General features: G+C 45.4%; 1 protein-coding gene across 1 annotated transcript in view; it reads right to left on the bottom strand.

The window, feature by feature from the left end:
- ABCA4 (ATP binding cassette subfamily A member 4) overlaps positions 1 to 24058 on the bottom strand; it is a 172791-nt gene that overhangs the window by 53306 nt on the left and 95427 nt on the right. The window contains exons 15-24 of the mRNA XM_064279964.1: positions 21953 to 22174; positions 20384 to 20588; positions 16906 to 16971; positions 12181 to 12270; positions 10234 to 10408; positions 6985 to 7116; positions 5486 to 5625; positions 4856 to 4993; positions 3444 to 3637; positions 1905 to 1989 (exon numbers count right to left, since the gene is read on the bottom strand). Coding sequence (XP_064136034.1) covers positions 1905 to 1989; positions 3444 to 3637; positions 4856 to 4993; positions 5486 to 5625; positions 6985 to 7116; positions 10234 to 10408; positions 12181 to 12270; positions 16906 to 16971; positions 20384 to 20588; positions 21953 to 22174 — 1447 coding nt within the window. The remainder of the gene's footprint in view (positions 1 to 1904; positions 1990 to 3443; positions 3638 to 4855; positions 4994 to 5485; positions 5626 to 6984; positions 7117 to 10233; positions 10409 to 12180; positions 12271 to 16905; positions 16972 to 20383; positions 20589 to 21952; positions 22175 to 24058) is intronic.

The raw sequence follows: 24058 nt of genomic DNA, 5'->3' as shown, positions 1-24058 counted from the left end.
AAGGCTTGCTCTATGTCAAGCCTACAAACTGGACTTGATTGTGTTTAGCTCTGGGATGACTTCATACAGAGGCTGAAGAGATCTTTACATGAGGAAGCAGCTCTGCCCTGATGGCTCTCTAGGGGTTAAGTTCATTGTTCTCTGAGGAAGGAAATTGAACCTGAAGCTGCTGGATTCCCAGGAATTGTGTCTTAGAAGTGTGTGTCAGCCTTTCCAGAAGTAGACCTTTAGGTCAGCAGGGCTTTTGGCGTCTGGCAGGAGGTCTGTGTGTGTGTGTGTGGTATGTGGGTGTGTGAGCCTTTCAAGGAGCTAACTGGGGATTAAAATGATCTTCCCTTCCTTACTTGGGGCACAACTATTTACTCTTCTTCTATTTGTACAGAACAGGGATGTACCACATTCCTATGCTAGGCAAAGAAAGTAAACCTTCATTCAGAAATAAAGTGAGATTTTTAAAAAACCACTTCATGATGAAAAAGTTTTGGAAATAGATGATGGTGATGGTTGTACAACTGTGAATGTAATTAATTACACTGAACTGTATACTTAAAGATGGTTAGAATAGTAAATTTGTGAGATATATATATATACGTATATATACATATATATACGTATATATACATATATATATACGTATATATACATATACATATATATATATATATATATATATAGCCACAATAAAAAGAAAAAGCATCCCAGCCAAGCAGGCCCTGTTTCCTACTTGATTTTGGTGGACCACAGTCATTAAACATATTAACATTCTTTTTTTTTTTTTCTTAATTATCAAATTTTTTACTGAGATTTCCTCCCAACACGAACATTCAGAAAGGAGGGAGAGACCCACAGCAAAACAGTCTGGGAAAAAGACACAGGAATGTTGTCCTGAAAGAGGTTCTCACGTTGACCACAGTTCTGGCAGTGCAAAGAGATGGTGAGAGAACAAATGTTGACAATGCAACTCTAGGCATTTTCTCTCGAGTTTTAAGCAAAGCACGTAAATATTGCCTCGTTTTCTTGTCTCGCCCAGACTTCAGTTAGTATATTCCCCAGATTTAGAAAAACTGTGTGCTAAGTAGGGAACTGTTTTGTTGTTGTTGTTGTTTTCGTTGATAAGCAGAACTCTTCCCCCTCCATGAGCCTGGGTCCACACATAAATTTAGCTTCACTCCTACTTGGGAACTATGGGCTGTGTGGTGTTTCATTTGCAAAGACACCCCCATGGGAGAGGCAGATGGGCATTAACGGAGAATGGAAAGAATTGTTGGCAAGGACTCTGGATCCCTGTGCCCATATTCCAAAAAGCAAGCTATCACTTCTTTAGCGACATCTCGGTGGAGGCTTCTCCGTGACATCTCCCTGGAGGTGGGGGTGCCCCTTAGAAGACTCTAAGGCAGTCTGTATGGAATCCAAGGGAGACTCTACGGAAAACCGTGAAGCTGAGGGGAGAGTTATGAGTGTAGCATGTGATGTGTGATATTACACAGACTTGCCATCCACAAAATGCGATTTCTGACTCCCTTGTAAAGTTCGCTGAAGACTGTGCGGCACTGTGTCTCCACCAGAGGGTTCCACAGGGCACCTTTAGAAGCCGTCCCTGGCAGCCACTAAGGAATGCTGCCTGGAGCCAGAGCCAGGAGGGCCCCAGAAACGGGGGCTTGATATGGGCAAGGCACAGAGTGAGATTCCTCATTAAACAGAAAGGTCCCCAAATTCCTTTTGGGAATGGAGGAGGATGGAGGAGTAGAAAGCGCAAAGAAAACGCTGAGCAGTTGCACGATGTTGAGCCAGAGAAGTACACAGAGTGCTCTCTTTGCTCCCACTGAAATGCATCACAACAGGACGCATCCAACAAGACCGAGGATGACAGCCAGAACCGAGGCATGGCCTGTCCCAGCCCTTACCGTCCAGGACTTGCTCTGGAGTTAGCTCATCAACGCAGGCTGGACAGCGGCTGGAGGAGCCCTTGGACACACAGCTGCAGGTCCCCTGCAACAGATGGACAGGATGACTGGCATCTCCCTGATGCCAGATGCTCGCACTGCCATGCTTTGTTTCTCACAGCCAAGCATGTGCTACGTGTTTTTTTTTTTTCTTCTGAATTTTAATCTCTTCATTCATCTGAGCAGTTTGAGGGTGTGGCCACTTGATTTTATCCTGGAGAGTGTGTGAGTCAGGCAGAGAGGAGAGAACCTCAAAGGATTCCGTTGGCGTGTCATTAGTTATGTGGCAGGTGTAGGTCTGCCTGTGCAGGCGTTCTGCTCTGCCCTCGCCGCGGGTGCGCGCTGGGCTGTGAATCTACCCGGGACAGCAAAACCCAGCAGCAGCCAGACCCTTACACTAAAGGGGCCAGAAGCATCAATAATGCTGCAGTGCAACAGCTGTGACACTCTGAATGAGTAATGCCTTTTCTCAAGGCACCCAGAGCACATTCATAATACGTTATCTCATTTATCTTCACCACATCCCTGAGAAGCAAAGGCAGAGATGATTAGTTTCACTCTCCCTGTGGAAAAACATACAAGGAATTACATAATTTGCCTAGGATCATGGTCTGTCCACCTTGGGTCTCCTGATGGTGAGGTGGTCCCTGCTGATCGGTGTTCTTTTTTTTTTTTTTAATACCTTTATCATTTTTATGGAGCCCTGGTTGTGCACTGGTTAAGAGCTCAGGCTGCTAACCAAAAGATCAGCAGTTCGAATCCACCAGCTGCTCCTTGGAAATCCTATGAGGCAACTCTACTCTGTCCTTTAGAGTTGCTGTGAGTCAGAATTGACTCCAAGGAAAAATTTTTTTAAATCATTTTTAGGTTATAGTTCATAAGGAGGCCTTTTCTTAGCTTTCTTTGCCAATGGAACTGAGGTTTATTTAGAGAACATAAATGTTGGAATGGAAAAAAATGAAGACTAAACAAACACTCTCCTTGAAACAGCATAATCTTTCAGAAGACACTCGCATCTCTGTTGCACCAAACCAAACATGTAGTGTGGGATAACCAGTTGCCCTGAGTCTGTTCCAACTCATGGCCACCCTGTGTCTGTCAGAGTAGAACTGAGCTCCTTAGGGTTTTCAGTGGCTGATTTTTCAAAATTAGATCACCAGGCGTTTTTTCTGAGGCACCTCTGAGTGGACTCAAGCCTCCAACGTTTTGGTTAGCGCCGAGCCCGTTGACCATTTACACCACTGGAGTGTGATCATCACAGGCCGTTCATTTAACACTAGTTATTTCTTGTTGGGCTAAGCATCTGTAGGAGGGTTCAGAATGCCAGTTTATCAAAATCTCCTACAAATGATCCCAGAAGCAAGGAGGCCAGTCCTGACAACTAGAGCCTGATTTGGGTAGAAATCCCCGAAACGGCAGCCACACTGTGGTAGCTGTTTTAGGAAAAGTCCTGAGTTCCTTCTCACCCAGGTACGGCTCTTTCCCTGGGCAGACATGTACCTTATCGCCTCTTGTTCGGCTCTGGATGTTCTTCATCTTGCGCACCAAGGTGAGGTAGAAGCCTGTGCCAAAGCAGTTCTTCAGGAAGAGCGGGGTGCCCGAGCAGTAGAGTCTCCCTTGGGAAATGATGGCAATGCGGTCCCCGAGGAGGTCTGCCTCGTCCATGTGGTGTGTGGACATAATGATGGTTCTGCCTGCAAGGAGAGGGGCCACAGGATGGCGAGGCAGGCCCTGTGCAGGGCAAGGTGGTAGAGGGCAAGCAAGGCATACAGCAAGCAATCTCCCGGTGACATGTTCGCCCAAAGTGGGAGCTAATAAATAAGAACAAGGGTAGGAATTCTGCAGCAAATTCCAGGATAGCAGAATAACAATGACAACTACCAATACCGACATAGCACACTCCATATTGTAAGCACTGTCACAAATAGGATCCTATCATCAGGCATAGGACCTGATTCAAATAAGTCACCATATATGGGACACACTGACTACTGTCAGTCAGCATCTATTGAGTTACATTTGTATAGTCTCTGGATTATGAAACCCACATTTATAAGCTTGGATTATGAAACCCATGTTTATAATCTTTGCAAAGAACACATACACATATATACTCTTTTGTGCTAACTAGAGAAAAAAAAAGTTGCTGTTGAGTTGATTCTGACTCATAGCAACCCTATAGGACAGAGTAGAACTGCTCCACAGGGTTTCCAGTGAGCACCTGGTGGATTCCAACTGCTGACCTTTTGGTTAGCAACCTGAGCTCTTAACCACTGAGCCACCAGCTAAAAGAAAAAGGTAATGAGGATTCTAGGATGGCAAATTTTCAGTGAAAGGTGTGGGGAAATACTGTGCACATAGAGTGATGGAGAATCTTGGGTGATGGGTTTGACCACAGGGTTGAGCCACACTGTCACTCTTATGGGCACCCTGAGCTCTGCTTGCTGTATTCTGTATTTCACTCTGGCTGGAAGGTGATGTGACAGAGGAGGAACTCGGAGACATTCCCATCTGCAGTAGTCCTCTCTCTGCAACACCGAATACCCAGCATGTAGTCCTCACACCTGGTCCCGAGTGGCCAGCTATGGAGCTTCCTGGGATTTTTGTAGGGGACTTGGGTTCCTTTAACCAAAAAAGAATTTCGCTTAGAGCTGTACCATTATGCCACACAGAAGGGCTGCAGGCTGGAAAACTTTCTAGAATATTCTGGGAAGTAGGTTATGCCATCAGTGACTCCTGCTTATGATGGTGGAAAAATCTCAGGAGGACTCAACTGGAACTTAGATTCACCCAAGTCACTGAGAAAGCCCCATCTGAGTGTAAATACTGCTGCTACTTTGGTCAGATGCAAGACTCCAGGTATGAGAGAGTGGGGACTGGAGACAAAGCAGTGTCCTTCCCAGGGCCATTACCTGAGCGATACTTCAGGAGCAGGTCCCAGATTGAGCGTCTTGAGTAGGGATCCACCCCAGAGGTTGGCTCATCCAGAATGACCACCTTGGAATCACCCACAAAGGCAATGGCAACAGACAGCTTCCTCTGCATGCCGCCTAGAAGTATAAGGGGCAGGGTGCATCACAGGAGCTATGGAGGGTGGAGAAGAGAGAGGAGCCAGGGCTGGTGGTATACAGGGAATACCCTACTCCAGCAGCAGTCTGGGGCTGTCACTTTAGACATTTATACAGCGTTCAAAAACCCTAGTGGTGTGCAGGCCTTGTAAATGTAGAAAAGGCAATCCCTACCTCCTAGGATCAGACTGTTTAAAGACTGCCCTCACATTTTAGTTCAAACGCATAGATACCAGAACAAATAAAGCCCAGGTTGCTGTGAGACAATGCTCCATGTGGGAAATGATCCAGAAGTTGGCTGCTGTTAGCATACTAGAATAACTTTACAGAAGTGTTCCGACTCTTAGGAGCTTGCCTGTTACAAGCCACCCACCACCTACACTCTCCTTGTTCACACACACTCTTGTCCTGAGGTGCACTGAGAAACAATAGCTTTTGCCATCTGTACTCCTGTATTTTTCCAATACCAAACACCTGATAGATCCTGCGCTTCTTCATTCCTTTTGTGGTGGAGGCCTGTGTCCTCTAACATGGCTTCCATCTCCAGCTGGGACTCCTCCCAGGACTTCCCTTTCAGCTGGGCATAGAACAGGATGTGTTCAGCAACCGTGAGGCTAGGGGGATGGGACAACAAGAAAGGCAATGAGCTCAGCAACTCTGCTTCTTCTGGGGATTTATCTTAAGCATGGGTACAAAGATTAAGCAATGAAGATGTTCACCATGGTGTTGTTTATAATACAAACCAAACAAAAACAAACACTGCCTAAACATCTAGCAATAGGGAAATACCTAAATAATATATTTATGTAATGGAATAGGATGTAAACATTAAAAAATTATTTTATAAAAGAGTAATTAACAACATGAAAAGAATGTTCATGATATCTTAGGTTAAAAAAAAAGTTAAAAAAAAAAAAGCAGTAGGTTTCAAAAACCAGTTAACATTGAGTCGATTCCACCTCCGGGTGACCCCATGTGCGTGAGAACAGAACTGTGCTCCACGGGGTTTTCACCTGGCTGACTTTTTGGCAGTAGATCGCCAGGTTTTTCTTCTGAGGAGCCTCTGGGTGGACTTGAACCACTGACCTTTTGGTTAGCAGCAGAGCATTAACCGTTTGGGCCACCCGTTTCAAGTGGGACTCCATTTAAAGTCTAAATGTGCATCTATATATGCATGGGAAACCCTGGTGGCGTAGTGGTTAAGTGCTCCGGCTGCTAGCCAAAGGGTCGGCAGTTTGAATCCGGCAGGCGCTCCTTGGAAACTCTATGGGGCTGTCCTACTCTGTCCTACAGGGTCGCTATGAGTCAGAATCAACTCAACGGCACTGGGTTTGGTTTTTTGGTTTATATATGCATGGGAGAAAGTTTTAAAAAATTATGATATTATATACTATACTAAAGTGTATATATTTATCTCTGGATGGTGAAATACAAAATGACTTTCGTTTTCTTCTTTTTTGTTATCTTTCCTTCCTTTTTTCCTTCTTTCCTTTCCTCCTCACCTCCCTCCCTTTCTTTCTCTTTCAACAATGACTATGTATAGTTTTTTAGATAAGAAATAAGAGATATTTTAATTGGTGAAAAAAAATTAATTGAAAAATGCCCTGAAAAGTCATTCTTTGGTGTCGTGGCTTAAAAGGGAAAAAGGAACACTGGTTCTCCTCCTTGGTTCCTAAAAAACATTTCAGGACCAAAGGGCCCGGAGACCAGCCACTCTGTCAGAGAGAAGGCAGCATCACTCTTCTGAGGTAGACATCATGTCTGAGTGCCAAAGACACAATCCCCTTTTCTCAGAGACATCTGTCTCTGCAAACAGAGATAAAAGGACCTTGAACACTAGGGAAGCCAAACAAAAGTACCACCATACACCCCCAGACCTGGCATCCCTAACTGGGCTCCAGAGTGTGTGTGTATCAGGAGCACAGGTGAGGAGAGGGGCGGGGGGGTGGGGTCTCAGTTCCTTTTTCACTTACTGGTGGAACAGGATGTTGTGCTGTGGACACATGCCAAGGCTCTGCCGCACCGCATCCAGGCTGGTTTCAATGTCCTTTCCCCCAATGAGCACAGTCCCCGACGTTGGTGGCAAGAGACCTGTCAAGATGGACCTGCCAAATGTGGGGGTCAGTGGGCAGAAGAGATGGTCTTTAGGAACACGCCTTCGGAGGGCAGCCCATCACCAGGGTCAGTGAGGACTCTCAGTGTGAGGCCCATCTGTCGCTCTGACTTGAACCCAAACAGTCATTAGTGTGGGGACAGTTCCATATATGGGGTTTGTCATGCAGTGTGGACATATAGGCCCTGATGCTGATGAACACAGTGCTCTCCTTTTCTGCTCCCAGTTCTCCTGGGCAGTCACTGAGGGCCTCAGGCAACCCCAGCCTCTCAGAACATGCTCTTTTTTTTTTGCTTCCTTTGTTAATTAACCTTCTTATTATTATACATACACACATAGACATATACGTATGTATACATACCAAAAACCCATGGCCATCGAGTCGAGTCTGACTCATACAGACCCTGTAGGACAGAGTAGAACTGCCCCATACAGTTTCCAAGGAGCACCTGGTGGATTTGAACTGCTGACCTTTAGGTTAGCAGCTGTAGCCCTTAACCACTACACCACCAGGTTTTCCGTATGTATATAACCCCCCCAAAAACCAAACCTGTTGCTGTGGAGTCAATTCTAACTCACAGCAACCCTGTAGGATGGAGTAGAACTGCTCTATAGGGTTTCCAGGGAGTGGCTGGTGGATTCAAACTGTTGACATTTTGGTTAGCAGCTGAACACTTAACCACTGTGCCACCAGGGCTTAAATGTATATATATATGCGTGTGTGTGTGTATGTGTGTATAATTCTATTAACCTTGTAATCCCAGTCTTAGCTACATAATCCTATACACAATGGTCAGAATGTTCTCTTGTAGCTACAGGTCCCTCCCCAATTTGGCATCACAGTAGCTGGCATCATAGGGGTCAATAAAAGGTGTTCACTGCAGGGGTAAATGCTTTGCCTGCTGGGGGAGCAGTCACAGACGTTGAAAATCCATATGTTCCCATTGCAAAGCCCAGGCTAAGGTCTTAATGGTGGCAAGAAGCCCTGGCACACAGTAGACCCTCAATATGTATTGTTGTTAGCTGATGTCGAGTCAGCCCCCAACTCACAATGAACAAAACACTGCCTGCTTCTGCACCATTCCCATGATTGGTTGAGGATTGGCCCATTTTGATCCACAGGGTTTCATTGAATGATTTTTGGAAGTAGATTGCTGGGTCCTTCTTCCTAGTCCATCTTAGTCTGGAAGGTCCACTGAGCATCACAGCAACCACAAGCCTCCAGTGACAGGTGGGTAGTGGCTACGCATAAGGTACGCTGGCTGGAATGGAACCTGTGTCTTCTGCATGGAAAGTGACAATTCTACCACTGAAAAACCAACGCCCCCTTCAATGTTTAGTTGTTGATTAATTGACTGAAGCCAGGCATCGGAATTATCACCAAGACTATCATCTTTGGACCCGACAGATAAAAAGCCCAATTAAAAAAAAAAAAAAAAACCAAACCTGTTGCTGTCGAGTCAATTCCAACTCATAGCGAGCCTATAGGACAGAGTAGAACTGCCCCATAGAGTTTCCAGGGAGCACCTGGTGGATTCAAACTGCCGACCTTTTGGTTAGCAGCCGTAGCTCTTAACCACTACACCACCAGGGTTTCCGAAAAGCCCAATAGCAACCACTAAATCTTTTGTAAAATGGGAAATAATGACTCGCACCACATGAAGTTGTTGTGAGGATTCAATAAGTTAAAGTGTTAGAACAGTGTCAGCATGAAGTAAAGCTCAGACACATTATTACTACTATCATTGCACACTATGTGTCCACCCCCTGGAGAAGCTGCGTTTCAGCAGTGGATGAAGTAATATGTTTGCCCTTGAGAAGCCCTGAGATTTGGATGGAACTTGGGGCTCTCTGACCATATTAGCTCACAAGGAGAGGAATCAGGCAGAGCAAGTGCGGCCACGCCCAGCTTTGTCCTGAGTTCAGATACCATCTCAGGCTATCTGAACTTGGACTTAGAAGTTGAAATCTCTGTTGATCAACCACTAGAGGGAAACAGAGCCAAATACAATGGCACTGGCCCCACATTCCATTCACACGGAACCGCCCTCAGAGAACATTCCAGCGTAGGGTGTACACTTTGCTGTTCCTTCCTGGGGCTTTGCAAAAAGCCAAGGGACAAGAAGACTACGTATCCCAGGGCTCACCTCCCTCAGAGAGGTCTGCCCCGCTCCTCCTTGGGAAACCTTAGTGAGTTCTCCTCAGCAGAGGGCACTCAGGCCCCTCAGAGGAGCTTGGAGAGCCTCGGGGTGAGCAGTCCACACAGTCTTCCTCCTCCCTGAACTGGGCTTTCAACTGCCAGGCTGTTACCCTACAGGCCCCTTTACAGAGAGCATCCTTTTTTCTTTCTCCAGAACTACCACCAACCCTTATCAGGGGCCCCACTCTGACATAGAAGCCACCTAGTAAAGAGCAGGCAAAGGAATGTTCTGTGAAAATAAGGCGTCCCTGAGTGGCACGAACGGTTAAGTGCTCGACAACTAGCCAAAAGGTTGGTGGTTCAAACCTACAGAGAGGCGCCTTGGAGACAGGCCTGGCAACCTGCTTTTGAAAGGTCATAGCCTTGGAATTCTATGGAGCTGTTCTACTCTGCACATGTGGCGTCGTCATGAGTTGGAATTGACTCAATGGCAACTAACAACTACCAAGGCAGAGCATGTGGCAAGGGCTTTATCACCAGCTTAATAACAGTAACCCAGGAGGGGATGGGGGTGGAGAGGGCTCCTGGATGTCAGGGATGAGCGACTGTGAAAGAGAAGGAGCCCTGTGGTGGGAAGACCTGCTTCTATCCCCACTGAACGATTGGAGCCCAATGACATTCAGAAAATGGCTTCAACTCACTGAATCTCTGCTTCCTAGGGCACACCAAGAGGGTGATGAATTTACCCCATTTTCCTCTCAGGCTTCTAGTGAAGATCAAATGAAACAACACATGGGACCTGGCTTTGAATTGCAGTACACTTTACACATTCCTGGGACCACAAATATAGAGCATATTTTTTGCCACAGAATTCAGTGGGAAAGGGTAGGCTGCAGCTAATAGGGAAAGAATAAAGAGAAGAAATGACAGGATAGAACGGCAATTCAACTTCTTTGCCTGAAGACTCACAAGGTGGTGGTTTTCCCCGCTCCATTGTGACCAAGGAAGGCAGTGATCTGGTTCTCATAGAAGGTAATGCTAAGACAGTCCACGGCTGGCTTGCCACAGGGCTCAAAAATCTTTACCAGATTCTTCACGCATACCCCAGGAACCAACCCTGGAAGCTCACGTTCAAAGAAGGATTCTGGGAGGGGAAAAAGGAACATGATGTAAATATAATGCCTTAATGTACACATTCCCCGAGGTTCTTTCTTCAGACAGTTGTCTTCTCCTGCAATTTTATCTGCTCCCATGGCTTTAGCTATGACCTTTGTACCGACAACTGCCAAATCTATAGAATAATGACAATAATGCCAGCTAACATTTATTGAGCGCTTACTATGCTCCATGTACTGTTTCAAGTATCACTCTTATAACAGCCCTATAGAATGGACATTATTACATCACTTCTATAGACGAAGAAACCTGGCATGGAGACATGAAGTGTCCTATGAGGCCACATAGCTCGTGAGTGACACAGCTGAGATTTGATCCCAAAATGTCCTGCTCCAATGTCCACACTCATCATGGGGCACTCTCTGTCTTTACAAAGTTAGCCCTAAGCTCAGTCCTCAGTACCAGGCCTTCATTTCTAACAGTGTGAGGCATTTCCTCACGGATTTCTCGTAGCAGGTCAAGCTCCTCATCTTCCTCCCTAAACAACATTTTTCTTCAGACTCTCTCATGTCCACTCCTGCAGCCACCATTCTCCTGGTCACCTTGGCTAATGCTGATTTTTTGCTCCTCAGGACTCCAGTGTTTCTCTGATTAGCTGGGCAGGCAGTCCATTCTTCCTCGTCACTGTCCCTCAGATTCCCTCTGCTGTCCTACTCCCACGCCCACCCCCCGCAGTGTAGACTCACATTGCCATGATTTCCCTTCTCTCTGACCTCCAGTCTCTCCCTGCTCAGTTCACCCCACACAAGGCTACTTGATTCATCTTCTCAATATTGTCGCTCTGAGCATTTACTCCCCTCCAGAAAGCATCCTATTGCTCCTTCTGTTCCTCCTGCCCTTGCCTGTGACTGAGGTGGGACTGGACCCCAAGCCCCTGATTTCAGCCTTGGAATTCCACTCTGGGAGCAGGGTCTTCCCAGAGGCACCGGTGGCTGCAAACCAGCTCTGTGAGTTGTTGCGGGTTGTCGGCCTCAGTGGTGGAAAACAGACATGAGGTGGGGAGAAGGCATGGAAACGAACCCACTCATGCAAAGTCAGGCAAAGCCCGGAGACCACACTGCCCCTCCCAAACCAGGGTGATGACAGCAACAGCATTTTAGCATCCAGAGAAATGCCATATGCTTAGGGAATGGAAACCTGTACAGTGCAGGTTTGAGAGGGATGATAGGGAAGGCAAAGGCAGGAGAGAGAACAGTCGTGAACCTGGTCCTTCAGGTCAAGAATTATTAGGTAACTTCCACTGTCAGGAAAGGCTTTTTTGATGGCTTGAATGAATGGGCTTCCAAATTTGTAAACCTGAGTGAAGTGTGGTCAGTTCCCCTGGAGCTCTCATCCCCCTTGAGCACAGAAGCAAGGCATTGCATTTATTTTTGTCTTTCCTTATAGCTCATATCCGCTTTAAGGCCCAGTGACCCAAGTTATTGTTCTCGTTAAATCCTCGGAAGTCAGCACGTTTGTGCAACTCACTTGGGATTTGCCTAACAAGGGCACAGACACACTACATACTTGGGGTTTGCTTTCTCCAGGAAATATGCGTTCATGTCTGGGCTGGACCATTCATTCTGCACACATGCAGCTGGACCCTTGAGAGGGCACCAGGTTTAAATCTGGTCAACAGAAAAGTGGTTTTCTGGGTTTCATTGCATGCTAATCATGAGGTATCTTGGTCTGTAAGACCCTTTACAGTGTTCAGAGCCTTTTCCTGGTCTCTGCTCTGTGTTCTTTGTTTGGAGATTTTACCATTTATTCCTTCTGGGTGTTCCGGATCCTCTGTTTCCTCCGTTAGGGGCTCAGTCTTTTCCAGGGCCCTTTCTTCTCTGGTTGAACACCCTGCATCAACCAAAAGCCAGTGTTATTCCCCCAACCAGATCTGGGAATCAGTAAAGACAGGAAAACAGGGGAGAAGTGGGGGGGAGGGGGGCGAGCAAATGAGTTTCCTAAGATAACGGGAAAGCGCAGTTCCCTCAGAAGTCTAAGTCAGCATTCCAACAACCAGCCCCCGTGTAGGCCCACCAGACTCGGACCCACTGCAGGCCTGTGAAGTGCTGAACCGACCCTGCTGGAGGTGCCTCACACTAGCTGGATGATGTAATCCCCCCAAGTCCTAGAGCAAGTTCTATAATGAGAGCTTCAGGTTAAGAGTTTCTCCTCATCCTGTTAGCACTCCAGGAGGGACCCACGATGTCAGAAATGATGACTTAAATAAAGGAAGAAAATCAGGACTGGATTTGAATTGGTTAATTATCCTTAGCACAGCACCAGTACTTTTCACCCCATTCCAGAACATAGCAAAGTCCTGGTGAACCATGAGTCAAAGTCCATTCAGGGCGATACGATGGACACCCAGTTTAAATTACTCCTCGAGGAATGGTTTACCTGAGAAATCCACCTATATAGGTATTTGAGCATCTCGTCTTGATTTTTAACTGCAGAGTTGAGCCTGGTTGAGGTATCAGAAAAAAATCAGTTGCTATGGAGTCAATTCTGATTCATGGAAACCCCACGGGCATGTCAGAGCAGAAATGTGCTCCCTAGGGTTTTCAATGGCTGACTTTTTGGAAGTAGGCCAACAGGCCTTTCTTCTGAGGTACTTCTGAGTGGGTTTAAACCTCCAACCTTTTGTAACTGGTTAATGCAGTCATCTGCTAACCCAAAAGTTGGAGGTTTGAATCTACCCAGAGACACCTACGAAGAAAGGCCTGGCAACCTACTTTCAAAAAATCAGCCCTCGAAAATCCTGTAGAACATTAAAGAATTTTATCAACAAAATGAAAAGACAACCTACAGATTGGAAGAAAATTTTCAAGAGCCATATACTAGATAACGACCTAACCTCCAAAATACATACAAAACAACAACAAAAACATAAATAACCTAATAAAAAAAACGGACAAAGGACTTGGACAGTTCACCAAAGAGGATATTCAAATGGCCAACAAGCACATGAAAAGGTGCTCAGCATGACTCATAGCAACCCTATAGGGCAGAGTAGAACTGCCCCATACAGTTTCCAAGGAGACCCTGGTAGATTCGAACTGCTGAGCTTTTGGTTAGCAGCTGAACTCTTAACTACTACGCCACCAGGGTTTCCTCATTAGCCATGAAACAACCAAAACCAAACCCACTGCCATCGAGTCAATTCTGACACATAGCGACCCTAAAGGACAGAGTAGAACTGCCCTATAGAGTTTCCAAGGAGCGCCTGGTGGATTTGAACTGCCGACCTCTTGGTTAGCAGCTGTAGCACTTAACCACTACACTACCAGGGTTTCTCATTAGCCATTAGGGAGATACGAATCAAAGCCACAATGAGATATCACCTCATCCCCATTAGAATGGCAATGATCAAAAAAAAAAAAGAAAAAACAAGTGTTAGTAAGGTTGTGGAAAACCTGGAACCCTCATCCACTGCTGGTTGGACTGTATAATGCTACAGCCACTGTAGAAAACAGTGGATCCTCAAAAAGCTGAGCATAGGATTACCATATGAGTCAGCAATCCCAATCCTAGGTATATAGCCAGAAGAAGCAAGAGCAGGCGCGCAAATAGAAACCTGTACACCCGTGTTCATTGCAGCACTTTTCACAATAGCCAAAAGGTGGAAACAACCAAAATGTCCATCAACAGATGAACAGATAAATGAAATGTGGTCCGTACATACAATGGAATACTATACAGCCATAAAGAGAAATGAAGTTCTTGTGTATGCCACAATATGCATGAACCTTGAAAACAGTATGATGAGCAAAATAAGCCAGTTGTGAAAGGACAAATACTATATGATGTCACTTATATGAAATAAGCAAATACATAGAAACCAAAGATTATTAATGGTTACAGGGGGTGGGAGGGAGGGCATAAGGGGGAGTTTTTGTTTGGGTGATCTACGTTGAGTTTATGTTAACGGTGGTTTGGATGAGGATGGGGATAATTGTGGCACCACAGGAAAAAGGGAATCACTGCCAGTGAGTTGTAAACGTGGAAGTTGTTGTGCTGGTGGATGCTTTGGCGTGTATATTTTTACCATAATCCAAATCAAAACAAAACAAAAAAATTCCACACACAGATCACAGTTCTACTGCGACACACATGGGTTGCCATGAGTCAGAGTCAGCTTGACGGCACTATATCAGACAATGTCCCGCTGCTATTTATAAGGTTTTCACTGGCTAATTGTTTCAGAAGTAGACATGAGGTTCTTCTTCCCAGTCTGTCTTAGTCTGGAAGCTCTGCTGAAACCTATCCAGCAAAGGTGACCCTGATGGCATTTGAAATACTGGTGGCATAGCTTCTAAAATTACAGCAACACACAAGCCATCACAGTACGACAAACTGACAGATGTGTGGAGGGTTGAGGTACAGGCCTGGACAAACTGAGAAGTATAAACACACACAGACACACACACACACACACAGGCATAGTTTGTAAACTTGGCATTTGGTTTAAGAGGACATCAGGACATCCTGGAAAGGGAAGAGCAGCAGAAGGGGAGGCCGGCCAGAGGAAAGCAGGGGTAGGAGGAAACTGCTGCTGCCAGGCGTCTGTAGTCACAGGGCCTCCCAAGAGGAGGGTGAGTTTTTTTTTTTTCCCCCCAGTGCAGTAGCCAACCAGGGCCTCTCTCAGTCCACTCCTCCCTCTGAAGAGTTGGAATATATGGGGTGCAGCAGCAAGCAATGAGGCCTGGTTGTCGGGGACGCTCCACAGCCAGTACTTCTCTTTCTACTTCCAAAGAATTTTAAAACTTAGTTCCCACATTCCTTTGATCGCTTTAAGAGCTAACACGCTGTACCAACGTGTAATAAAATCGCTCGGGAAATATCCTTCTAAATAGTTTTGTCACTGGAGTGAGTCCCGTGCCAGGAAATCTGTGTCCTGGTTCCAGATGGTGCCCCAAGTCACATTGTGCTGTGTCCTGTCTCTTCATTTGTGGAAGGCAGGGGCTGGGTCGAGAGACTCAGCTCTTCTCTGATTTCAGAATTTTACGGATTGATTTCTGTCTAGCCTGTGAAACTGAAGACAAATATTTGGCTTCTGTCAGCAAAAATACATGTGATTCACCTTTTGAAGGAAGACATTTGTCTCAGGAATTTTTTTTTTTTTTTTTTTTTGAGAGGTAGAGTACCTGCTGGAATTGTGAAGAAAGAAAATATCACAAGTCCTAACATTCACTGACATTAGAAGCATTCCTGGAGCACACTCCTATGCCAAGATTCCCACCAGTGACAGGATTATAACTTTATGACAGTGGAAATTTTAAAGTCTATAGACAGAGAAGACAGATAGACCAACGTAATGGAAAAATACTGAGTTGTCCTGCTGTTTGTTTGAACCATTAAGAAAAAAAAACAAATAGCTTTTTAAATGCCCTAGACTAATCCCTAGAGAAAACAAACATCTATCTTGGGGCTTAAAGGATAAACCCTGGCCCAGGCCCAATACTACAAAGAGCAGGTAGGTGAGGGAAAAAACAAAACAGATCGGAAAGAATTTTCTTTGCTTTCAGAACCTCCTAGCTCCGGGGGAATCCCCAGGTTCCTATGCTTCACAAAGGTCTGTGGTTTTTCCCACTTCTAGAACTCTCCCTGGGCCTCCTGTCTGGGTCAGTAGGAAAGGTTCGTCGTTACTGTTAGTTGCTATGGAGTCGGCCCCCAACTCATGATGATCTCATGTACAACGGACGAACATGCTGTCCGGTCCTGCACCATCCCCACGATGGTTGTAGATAGACCTTTGTAATCAGCAGGGTTTTCAATGACTGATTTTCAGAAATAGATCCCCAGGCCTTTCTTCCTAGTCTGTCTTAGTTGGGAAACTCTACTGAAGCCTGTTCAGGATCATAGCAACATGCAAGCCTCCACTGACATATGGGTATTTTGTATCTAATATCCACCCCGGACCCATCTGTTAGTCCTCCTCCCTGGACCACAAGAAAGGTCAGCTCCGGGAGAGCCTGGGAGTATCTGCCTTGAAGATCAATAGCCCCACCTCAACCTCTGGAAGAGCCATCATCTTGGGAGAAATAATTAATTTATATTTTGAAAAGGTAGAAAAGAATTAAAAAAAAAAAAAAAGCAGGCATCAGAAGATGAATAAAAAGATTCCTTCATGATTTTCTGGATCTCTTCGCCTTAATCTGAGAAACTGCAAAAGTCATTTGCACCCTGTGGTGATTTAGCCTTTGTTTAGTAAGGTAGCTTAAACCACCATGAACAAGTTGCACAGGACCCTGGGTTTATCAGTTCTCAGTCACTTGCTCTAGCCCAGGGTCTCTCAGGAAACGTGAAGGTGGGCTCCCAGAAGCTGTGATGCCTTGCCATGGTGGCAGAGGTCCCGGGTGGCCGCTGATCACCAGGAATCATCCCTGTGACACAAAGGACCACTTCTACAACCCACACATATCCCACACATGGCCAAAGGAGCTAGTCTGAAATATTAAGATTTGGTTTTGTTTTTAAATAACTCACCTTCACCACCCAGCCAGTAGGACTCTTGCAGAAGGAAGTACCAGGGAAGTGGGGTTCCATAATCCCCTAAAAATAGACAGACAAATAAAGAGAAAAGCCTGAATAGTCTTCCTTTTCCACTTTACCATAGTTCCATAAGATCTCGAATTCATCTATCTGAATGTCAGATTGTTAGCTATAATATTTAGAGTTCATTCACCAAAACATGGCTACCACAAAGTCTGCTCTCCCAATGTTTTTATCTAGAAGGTCATGTTCTTGGGTGGAATTAGCAACACTAATGATCTTGGTTTCCAAAAAAAAATTTCACTGAAGAATTAAATTATTTCTTTTTCCAACAATTACCAGATAATAATAATGATAATAATCACTAATATTTGTTGTATGCTTTCTCTGTGCCAGGCACTGCTGTAAGCCCTTTTCATGTATTAAATAATTGAATCCTCAAAACAACTCTAGGAGATAGGTAGTACTATTACTGTTTTACAGATAAGGAAACAGAGGCATACAGAGGTTGAATAATCTGCTTAAGGTCACGGCTAATTAAATAGGGGTGCAGGAATTCGAACTTGGGTAATTGGGTTCTAATACTACTTTCCTTAACCACCCCCATTTTACTGGCTCCATCTGAGTTTCAGGAACAAACTCCAAAATGTATACTTCAGTTCTCTTAGCAAGTTTTATTCCCTGCAAAACGTTGATTTTGTGAGAATGCTCTTTGTTTGTTTAATCGTCATCACGTGTTTCATGGCTTTCTCCACTGGCAGATCGTAGGCTCCTCAAGAGCAAGCCTAGGTCATTTTTGTCCACCCCTCTGTTCCCAGAATCTGGCTCTGCTCAGCCCCTAACACATAATCCTGCTCAGCAAATAGCTGTCGAAAAAGTTAAAGCTTTTGGCTGAAATAAATCACTTGAGTTAGGCACAAATTGAAATTTCAGTGCAACTAATAATTCTCACTGTAATACCTCCTCCCAATGGTCCAGTGAGAGAGAAGAAACTGAGGCTGAGCAAGATTCAATGTGTTGCTCAAAGTTACATAGCTAGGATCTATACTCAGGCCTTCTGACCCTCAGTCTAGCATTCTTTCTCGTTCTCTGAGGTTGTTGAGATGATCTGAGAGCCGTGAATTCATCCCTCCCCAGGGGTCCTCAGCCTCCCTCTCCCCTGCGTGCTTTTGGTCACAAGATGGAGACCAGCCCACGACTACCATAATGCAAGGTGGCTTTCGGTTGACTTGGAGATCACTCAAGTGAAGTACAGACTTTTTAGCTACCAGGAAATGCTAATTTGAAGGGAAATTCCATTTCCTGCAGAGCAAATACAAACACTAAATTTGGATTCAGGAGCTGATTTTCCAGGCTGCAACACACTGTTGTTGTTAGTTGCCATTGAGTCAATTCTGACTCATGACAACTCTGTGTGTTACAGAGTAGAACTGCTCCATAGGGTTTTCTTGGCTATGACTAATTAAATATTTATTCAGTGTCCACCAAATATCAGGCACTATTCTAGGCAAAAGGCCTATAGCAGTGAATGGAACAACCAGGTGACCGTGCTCATGTAGCTCATGGTTTCTTGAGGGTAGGCTGTCGATAAATACATAAAGATGTATCATCTCAGGTGGTAAACAGTGTTTAAAAAAATTAAGTAGGGCAAGGAGACAGGAGCACTGAAGAAATGCTATTTATATAAGGATAGATATTTAGATATTTTTCGTCAGGAAAACACCCTGTGATAAAGGGACATTCGAACAGGAAGCAAGTTGCAGATTGAAGGAGGAGGTGAAGGGCCGTGCTTCTGGCAGAGAGGACAGCAGATGCGAAGCCCTTGAGAAGGAAATGTATTCAATGTGTTGAAGAACAGTAAGAAGTTTGGTGTGGCTAGACCTGAGAAACATGGGGGAGAAGGGCATGAGATGAGGAAAACAGTGGGAGGCCAGATATTGTAGCATGTCACAGGCCAGGGTTGAGACCCTGAATTCACTCTGAAGGAGATGAAAAGCCATTGGAAGGATTTGAATATGAGCTGACATGATCTGAACTAGATTCTCAAAGGATCTCTCTGAATACAGTATGGAGAATAGACTCGCAGGAGATGAGGGTGGAGGATGGAGTCTTGGACTGGAAAGGTAGTGGTGGGGGTGGTAACAAGGGACCAGATTTTCGATACACTTCTAAAGTAGAGCCAATGGGATTTACGACACCAAGATTTAAGTTTCACATTTCATAACATGGAGGAATCTGGAAGGCATTATGCTCAGTGAAATTAGTCAGTTGCAAAAGGACAAATATTGTATAAGACCACTATTATAAGAACTCAAGAAAAAGTTTAAACAGAGAAGAGAATATTCTTTGAAGATTAAGAGAGGGTGGAAGGAGAGGGGTTTTCACTAATTAAATAGTAGATAAGAACCATTTTAGGTGAAGGGAAAGGCAACACACAACACAGGGGAGGTCAGCACAACTGGACTAAACTAAAAGCAAAGAAGTTTCCTGAAAAAACTGAATGCTTCGAAGGCCAGCGTAGCAGGGGTGGGGGTTTCAGGACCATGGTTTCAGGGGACATCTAAGTCAATTAGCATAATAAAATCTATTAAGAAAACATTCTGCATCCCACTTTGGAGAGTGGCGTCTGGGGTCTTAAACGCTAGGAAGTGGCCATTTAAGATGCATCAATTGGTCTCAACTCACCTGGAGCAAAAAAAATGAAGAACACCAAAGACACAAGGTAATTATGAGTTCAAGAGGCAGAAAGGGCCACATGAAGCAGAGACTACATTAGCCTGAGACCAGAAGAACTAGATGGTGCCCGGCTACAACCCATGACTGCCCTGACAGGAAACACAACTGAGAACCCCCGAGGGATCAGGAGAGCAGTGGGATGCAGACCTCAAATTCTCGTAAAAAGACCAGACTTAATGGTCTGACTGGGAGCAGAAGGACCCCAGAGGTAATGATCCCCAGACCTTCAGTTAGCCCAAGACAGAAACCATTTCCAGAGCAAGCTCTTCAGACAGGGATTGGACCGGACTATGGGATAGACAATGATACTGGTGAAGAATGCGCTTTTTGGATCAAGTAGACACATGAGACTATGTTGGCATCGCCTGTCTGAAGGGGAGATGAAAGGGTAGAGGGGGTCAGAGGCTGGCCTAATGAACACAAAAAGAGAGAGTGGAGGGAAGAAGTGTGTTGTCTTATTAGGGAGAGAGCAATTAGGAGTTTACGAATTTTTGTATGAGGGTTCGACTGATTTGTAAACTTTCACTTAAAGCACAATAAAAATTAAAGAAAAAAAGATATAAGTTTCAGATGGTGGTTCTGAGAGCACAAATTCAAGGAGCTTAGAAATGATGAAATTTAAACTAGATGGAATGGGTAGTGCTAGAGTCACCATGAGTCAGAATCAACTCCATGGCAACCAATTTACAGACCTGAAGAACCCAACTGCCTTTACTCTATAGAGGGAGATCCTTACCTGGAAACACCTGGTCAAGGTACCAGGCAAACAGGCCATACAGAGCAGCATCGAAGAGCATCATCTTCATGGACAGGAGGAAACTGAACTCATCGCCTTCCACGGGACTGTTGCCGATGTTGCTCCACTGCAGCCCCAGGCCTTGCTCTTCAAAGCGAACCAGGTACTCAGTGCCAAACCCGAATGCCACAGGAGACAGCAGGCTCTGCAGTAGGGAACGGGGGCCTGGGAGATGAGCAGAGGGTCTTTCACCCAACACAGCAGCACCCAGAAACCCACAAGCTCACAAGGTAGGAGAAGAACCAAAAGAAGTTCCACGTTGTATCTAAGTGTAAGCCCACCTCAGGGAGGGGTTAAGGCAGTCTTCCCATAGGAAGAAAATTCTGGAAATGTCTCTCAGGCCTCAGGGACCACTGCCCAACACCCACCGGGCCACGTCTCACCTGGTCAATGGAACACAGATGAGCTGTATAGTGTAATGGGGAAGACAAAGAAATGCCACACAACAGAACACACCCAGGGACCAAAGGACCTCACGTTGTCCTTCCTCCCTCTTTCCCCTTCTTCCTATCTCTTTCTTCAGATCACACAGTGCTTGGCAGAACAAAGATGTTAACATGAGATGCTTAGGGAAAATTCCATTTGAAGAGCCCATGAAGGTCATCAGTTTCCTAGGGCAGGCTAGGGGGCTAGTAGGGGATGGTGCCATGACCCCCAGTGGCTGATAGAGAGGCAGGAAAAGCCTCGCTTTACACTAACTACCATCCTTCCCTATCTTAAGACTAGGGACAATCATTTTCTTTCGTTATCTGTGAAGAAAACAAGTAAATTGAATAAACGGAATGCAGAAAGAGGTCTGAAGCAGAAGCTCCACAGCCATGTCTCCATGGGTGGCTGCTGATTGGGCAAAAAGCACAAAGGCACATGAGTCAGAATGGACTTGATGGCAACTGATTTGGTTTTGGTTTGGTTACAGGGTTCAGAGGCTGCTTAGCCTGGGTCAATGAGAGGGTGGAAATGGTTCATTTTAAACAATTAGAGACAAGACAGTGCTGTTAGTTTGGGAATTGTGAACTAAGAGATCTCTCAGCAACCGCAAGCCAAGTCCTGGAGCCCTCTCCTGACTGTGGTCTGCTCCTGTGTGGACTGGGTCATTGCCTTATCCTTCTGCCCACCCTGGTAGAGCATTTTAAAGACACTTGTAGAGCTACTCCATTCAAGTTATTTTAGAGAAAAACCAAGACTTAATTCACGGAAACTTCTTTTTAGATGGAACAGTCTGAATCTTCGCAAACACTAGAAAAAGAGATGGAGTGACATGCCACGTTGGTCGTCCTCTGGTGGATAAACAAAGGGACCTATGAGTTGAACTGATGTCTCAACTACTTCCCAGGGCAGATTCATGAGGCAAGTTGGATGAGGAGTAACTTCTCCTACTTTCTGCTCTGTGGCTTTTATCCCTTAGTCCCTTTACGCCCAGGGGCAAAGGGAGCCGCCTCAGAGGGTGACCTACAGGATAGGTTACGACCCTTCAGAGGAAACGTATCATCCACCAGGGTGACCCCTCACCACAGCTAACTTCAGCTCGGCCGTCATCTGGTCTTGCCAGGCGAAGCAGAGGATGTGTGGCAGATAGAGGGTGAAGTAGATGACGCCACTGCAGGCTGCTGCCAGGCTGGCCCTGGAGAAGAGTGTGCTGAGCAGGAAGCACTGCATGATCGTGGCGGCGGAGAACACCAGCAGGAACAGGAAGAGGATGAGTGGGTTGCTGTAATGTAAGATTCTTCCATGCTGAAACCAAAGAGGCCACAAGTCAGTAATTCCCCCCCACAACCAGGGGCAGCGTCACACACAGGGTGTGACCTCTGGTGCAGTGGTCCCAGGGTCTCTAGAAGCCCTCTGCCCCAGAAGGATCTCTCCCACAAGCCTGTTGTCGGTGCCGAAATTTCCGTATTTAGAGACCCAACACTTCAGTCTCTTAATCCTACAAATGCCATTTTCCCTGGGACAAGTTAACACTTTAGGCTGTCTATCAGTCACTAGGAAACCCTGGTGGCACAGTGTTTAAGATCTATGCCTGCTAACCAAAAGGCCGGCTGTTCGAATCTACCAGGTGCTCCTTGGAAACCCTATGGGGCAGTTCTACTCTGTCCTTTAGGGTCACTATGAGTCAGAATCAACTCGACGGCAACTGGTTTGGGTTTTTTTTTATTATCAGTCACTAGAGAAGCCCTGGTGGCACAACGGTTAGCCATTCTGCTGCTAAGTGAAAGGTTGGCAGTTCAAACTTACCCAGTGGCTCCAGAGGAGAAAGACCTGGCGATCTGCTCCCATAAAGATTATAGCCTTAGAAAATCCTATGGGACAGTTCTCCTCTGCCACATGGGGTCACTGTAAGATGAAATCGATTCGACAGCACCCAAAAAAAGCATCAAAAAAAACCAGACCAAACCCAGTGCCATCGAGTCGATTCTGACTCATAGCGACCCTATAGGACAGAGTAGAACTGCCCCATAGAGCTTCCAAGGAGCGCCTGGCAGATTTGAACTGCAGACCCTTTGGGTAACCCACAGCCGTAGCACTTAACCACTACGCCAGCAGGGTTTCCACAACATCAGTCACCAGTAATTATTACGTGTTAAGTAAGCAGATCCTTGGTGGGGAGGGGATAATGTAGATAAATGTGTCTACAGCAGAGAGGAAGACCAGCATAGGGGGTCTTGGGGCATTAATAGAGCCCAAGGCTATACTGGGTAGATGGGAAACAAGGGAGGTGGGAAACCACTCAAAACAAGCTTTAATATTTTGTCTGGAGCCTGGCCTGTTGACTTGATCATTTACACTTTGTATTCTGAGTTTTGCCACTCACATTGGTAAAAACATCAGTGATTAATCCAGATCACTTGGAAGTGGATTGATCCTTTCCATTCATGTTCATCACACAAATACATTTCTTAAAACCTGTGGATAATACTCAATAGCCTCCAAAGTCAATTACTTTGGCTTTGTAGAAAACAGGACCAAACTAACAACTCTCAGTTAGAGTTAGTTCGACTACAGGATAAATTGAGATGTTCAAATTTTTTAGGCCTCCTGAATTTTTACCCTTTGAACGTATCTCCAAATACATATAGACCATCCCCGGCTTTTCTCGAGAACTTAGAAGCACAAATAGGTTTATCTCGTAAGTGGGCTCTGATGAACTGGTAGTGGCTCCCTAAAGTACTGGGTTCCTCTCAGTAGAAAAGAGAGATCAGTTAACAATGTCTGTCATGTGCATGCGAGAGTTGAGGTGAACAGATGTGCTACTTATCTGCTATTGCCATCATTTCTCCTTTATAATCTAATGCCTGCTGGGCACTGACAGGAGATTGAAAAAAAAAAAGGATAAAACAAATGACAAAGGGGCTGGAAGAGAGCCATGCCTAACTAGAATCAGAGTCTGAGGAAATTTAAGCAAAGGGCAAGAGCTCTCGCTTATGTGTGTCAGAGTTCTCCACATCACCCTGGAAAGGCCACCCATTTTCCTTTATCACCTGGGAACTCAACAAAAGCAAGTCCATGACTGAACATGTGGCTTTTGGCTGGAAGAACATTAAGATAATTGCTGCTCTTCTCAGAAGAATAAAATCCGTTTCTTAGCCCGGTTTCTCCTCATAGCAAAGTCCTAGGACT

Source organism: Loxodonta africana, chromosome 3, assembly GCF_030014295.1.
Source record: "Loxodonta africana isolate mLoxAfr1 chromosome 3, mLoxAfr1.hap2, whole genome shotgun sequence".
Lineage (NCBI taxonomy): Eukaryota > Metazoa > Chordata > Mammalia > Proboscidea > Elephantidae > Loxodonta > Loxodonta africana.
Note: the sequence above shows the minus strand (reverse complement) of the source record. Positions and strands in the feature narration are given on the sequence as shown.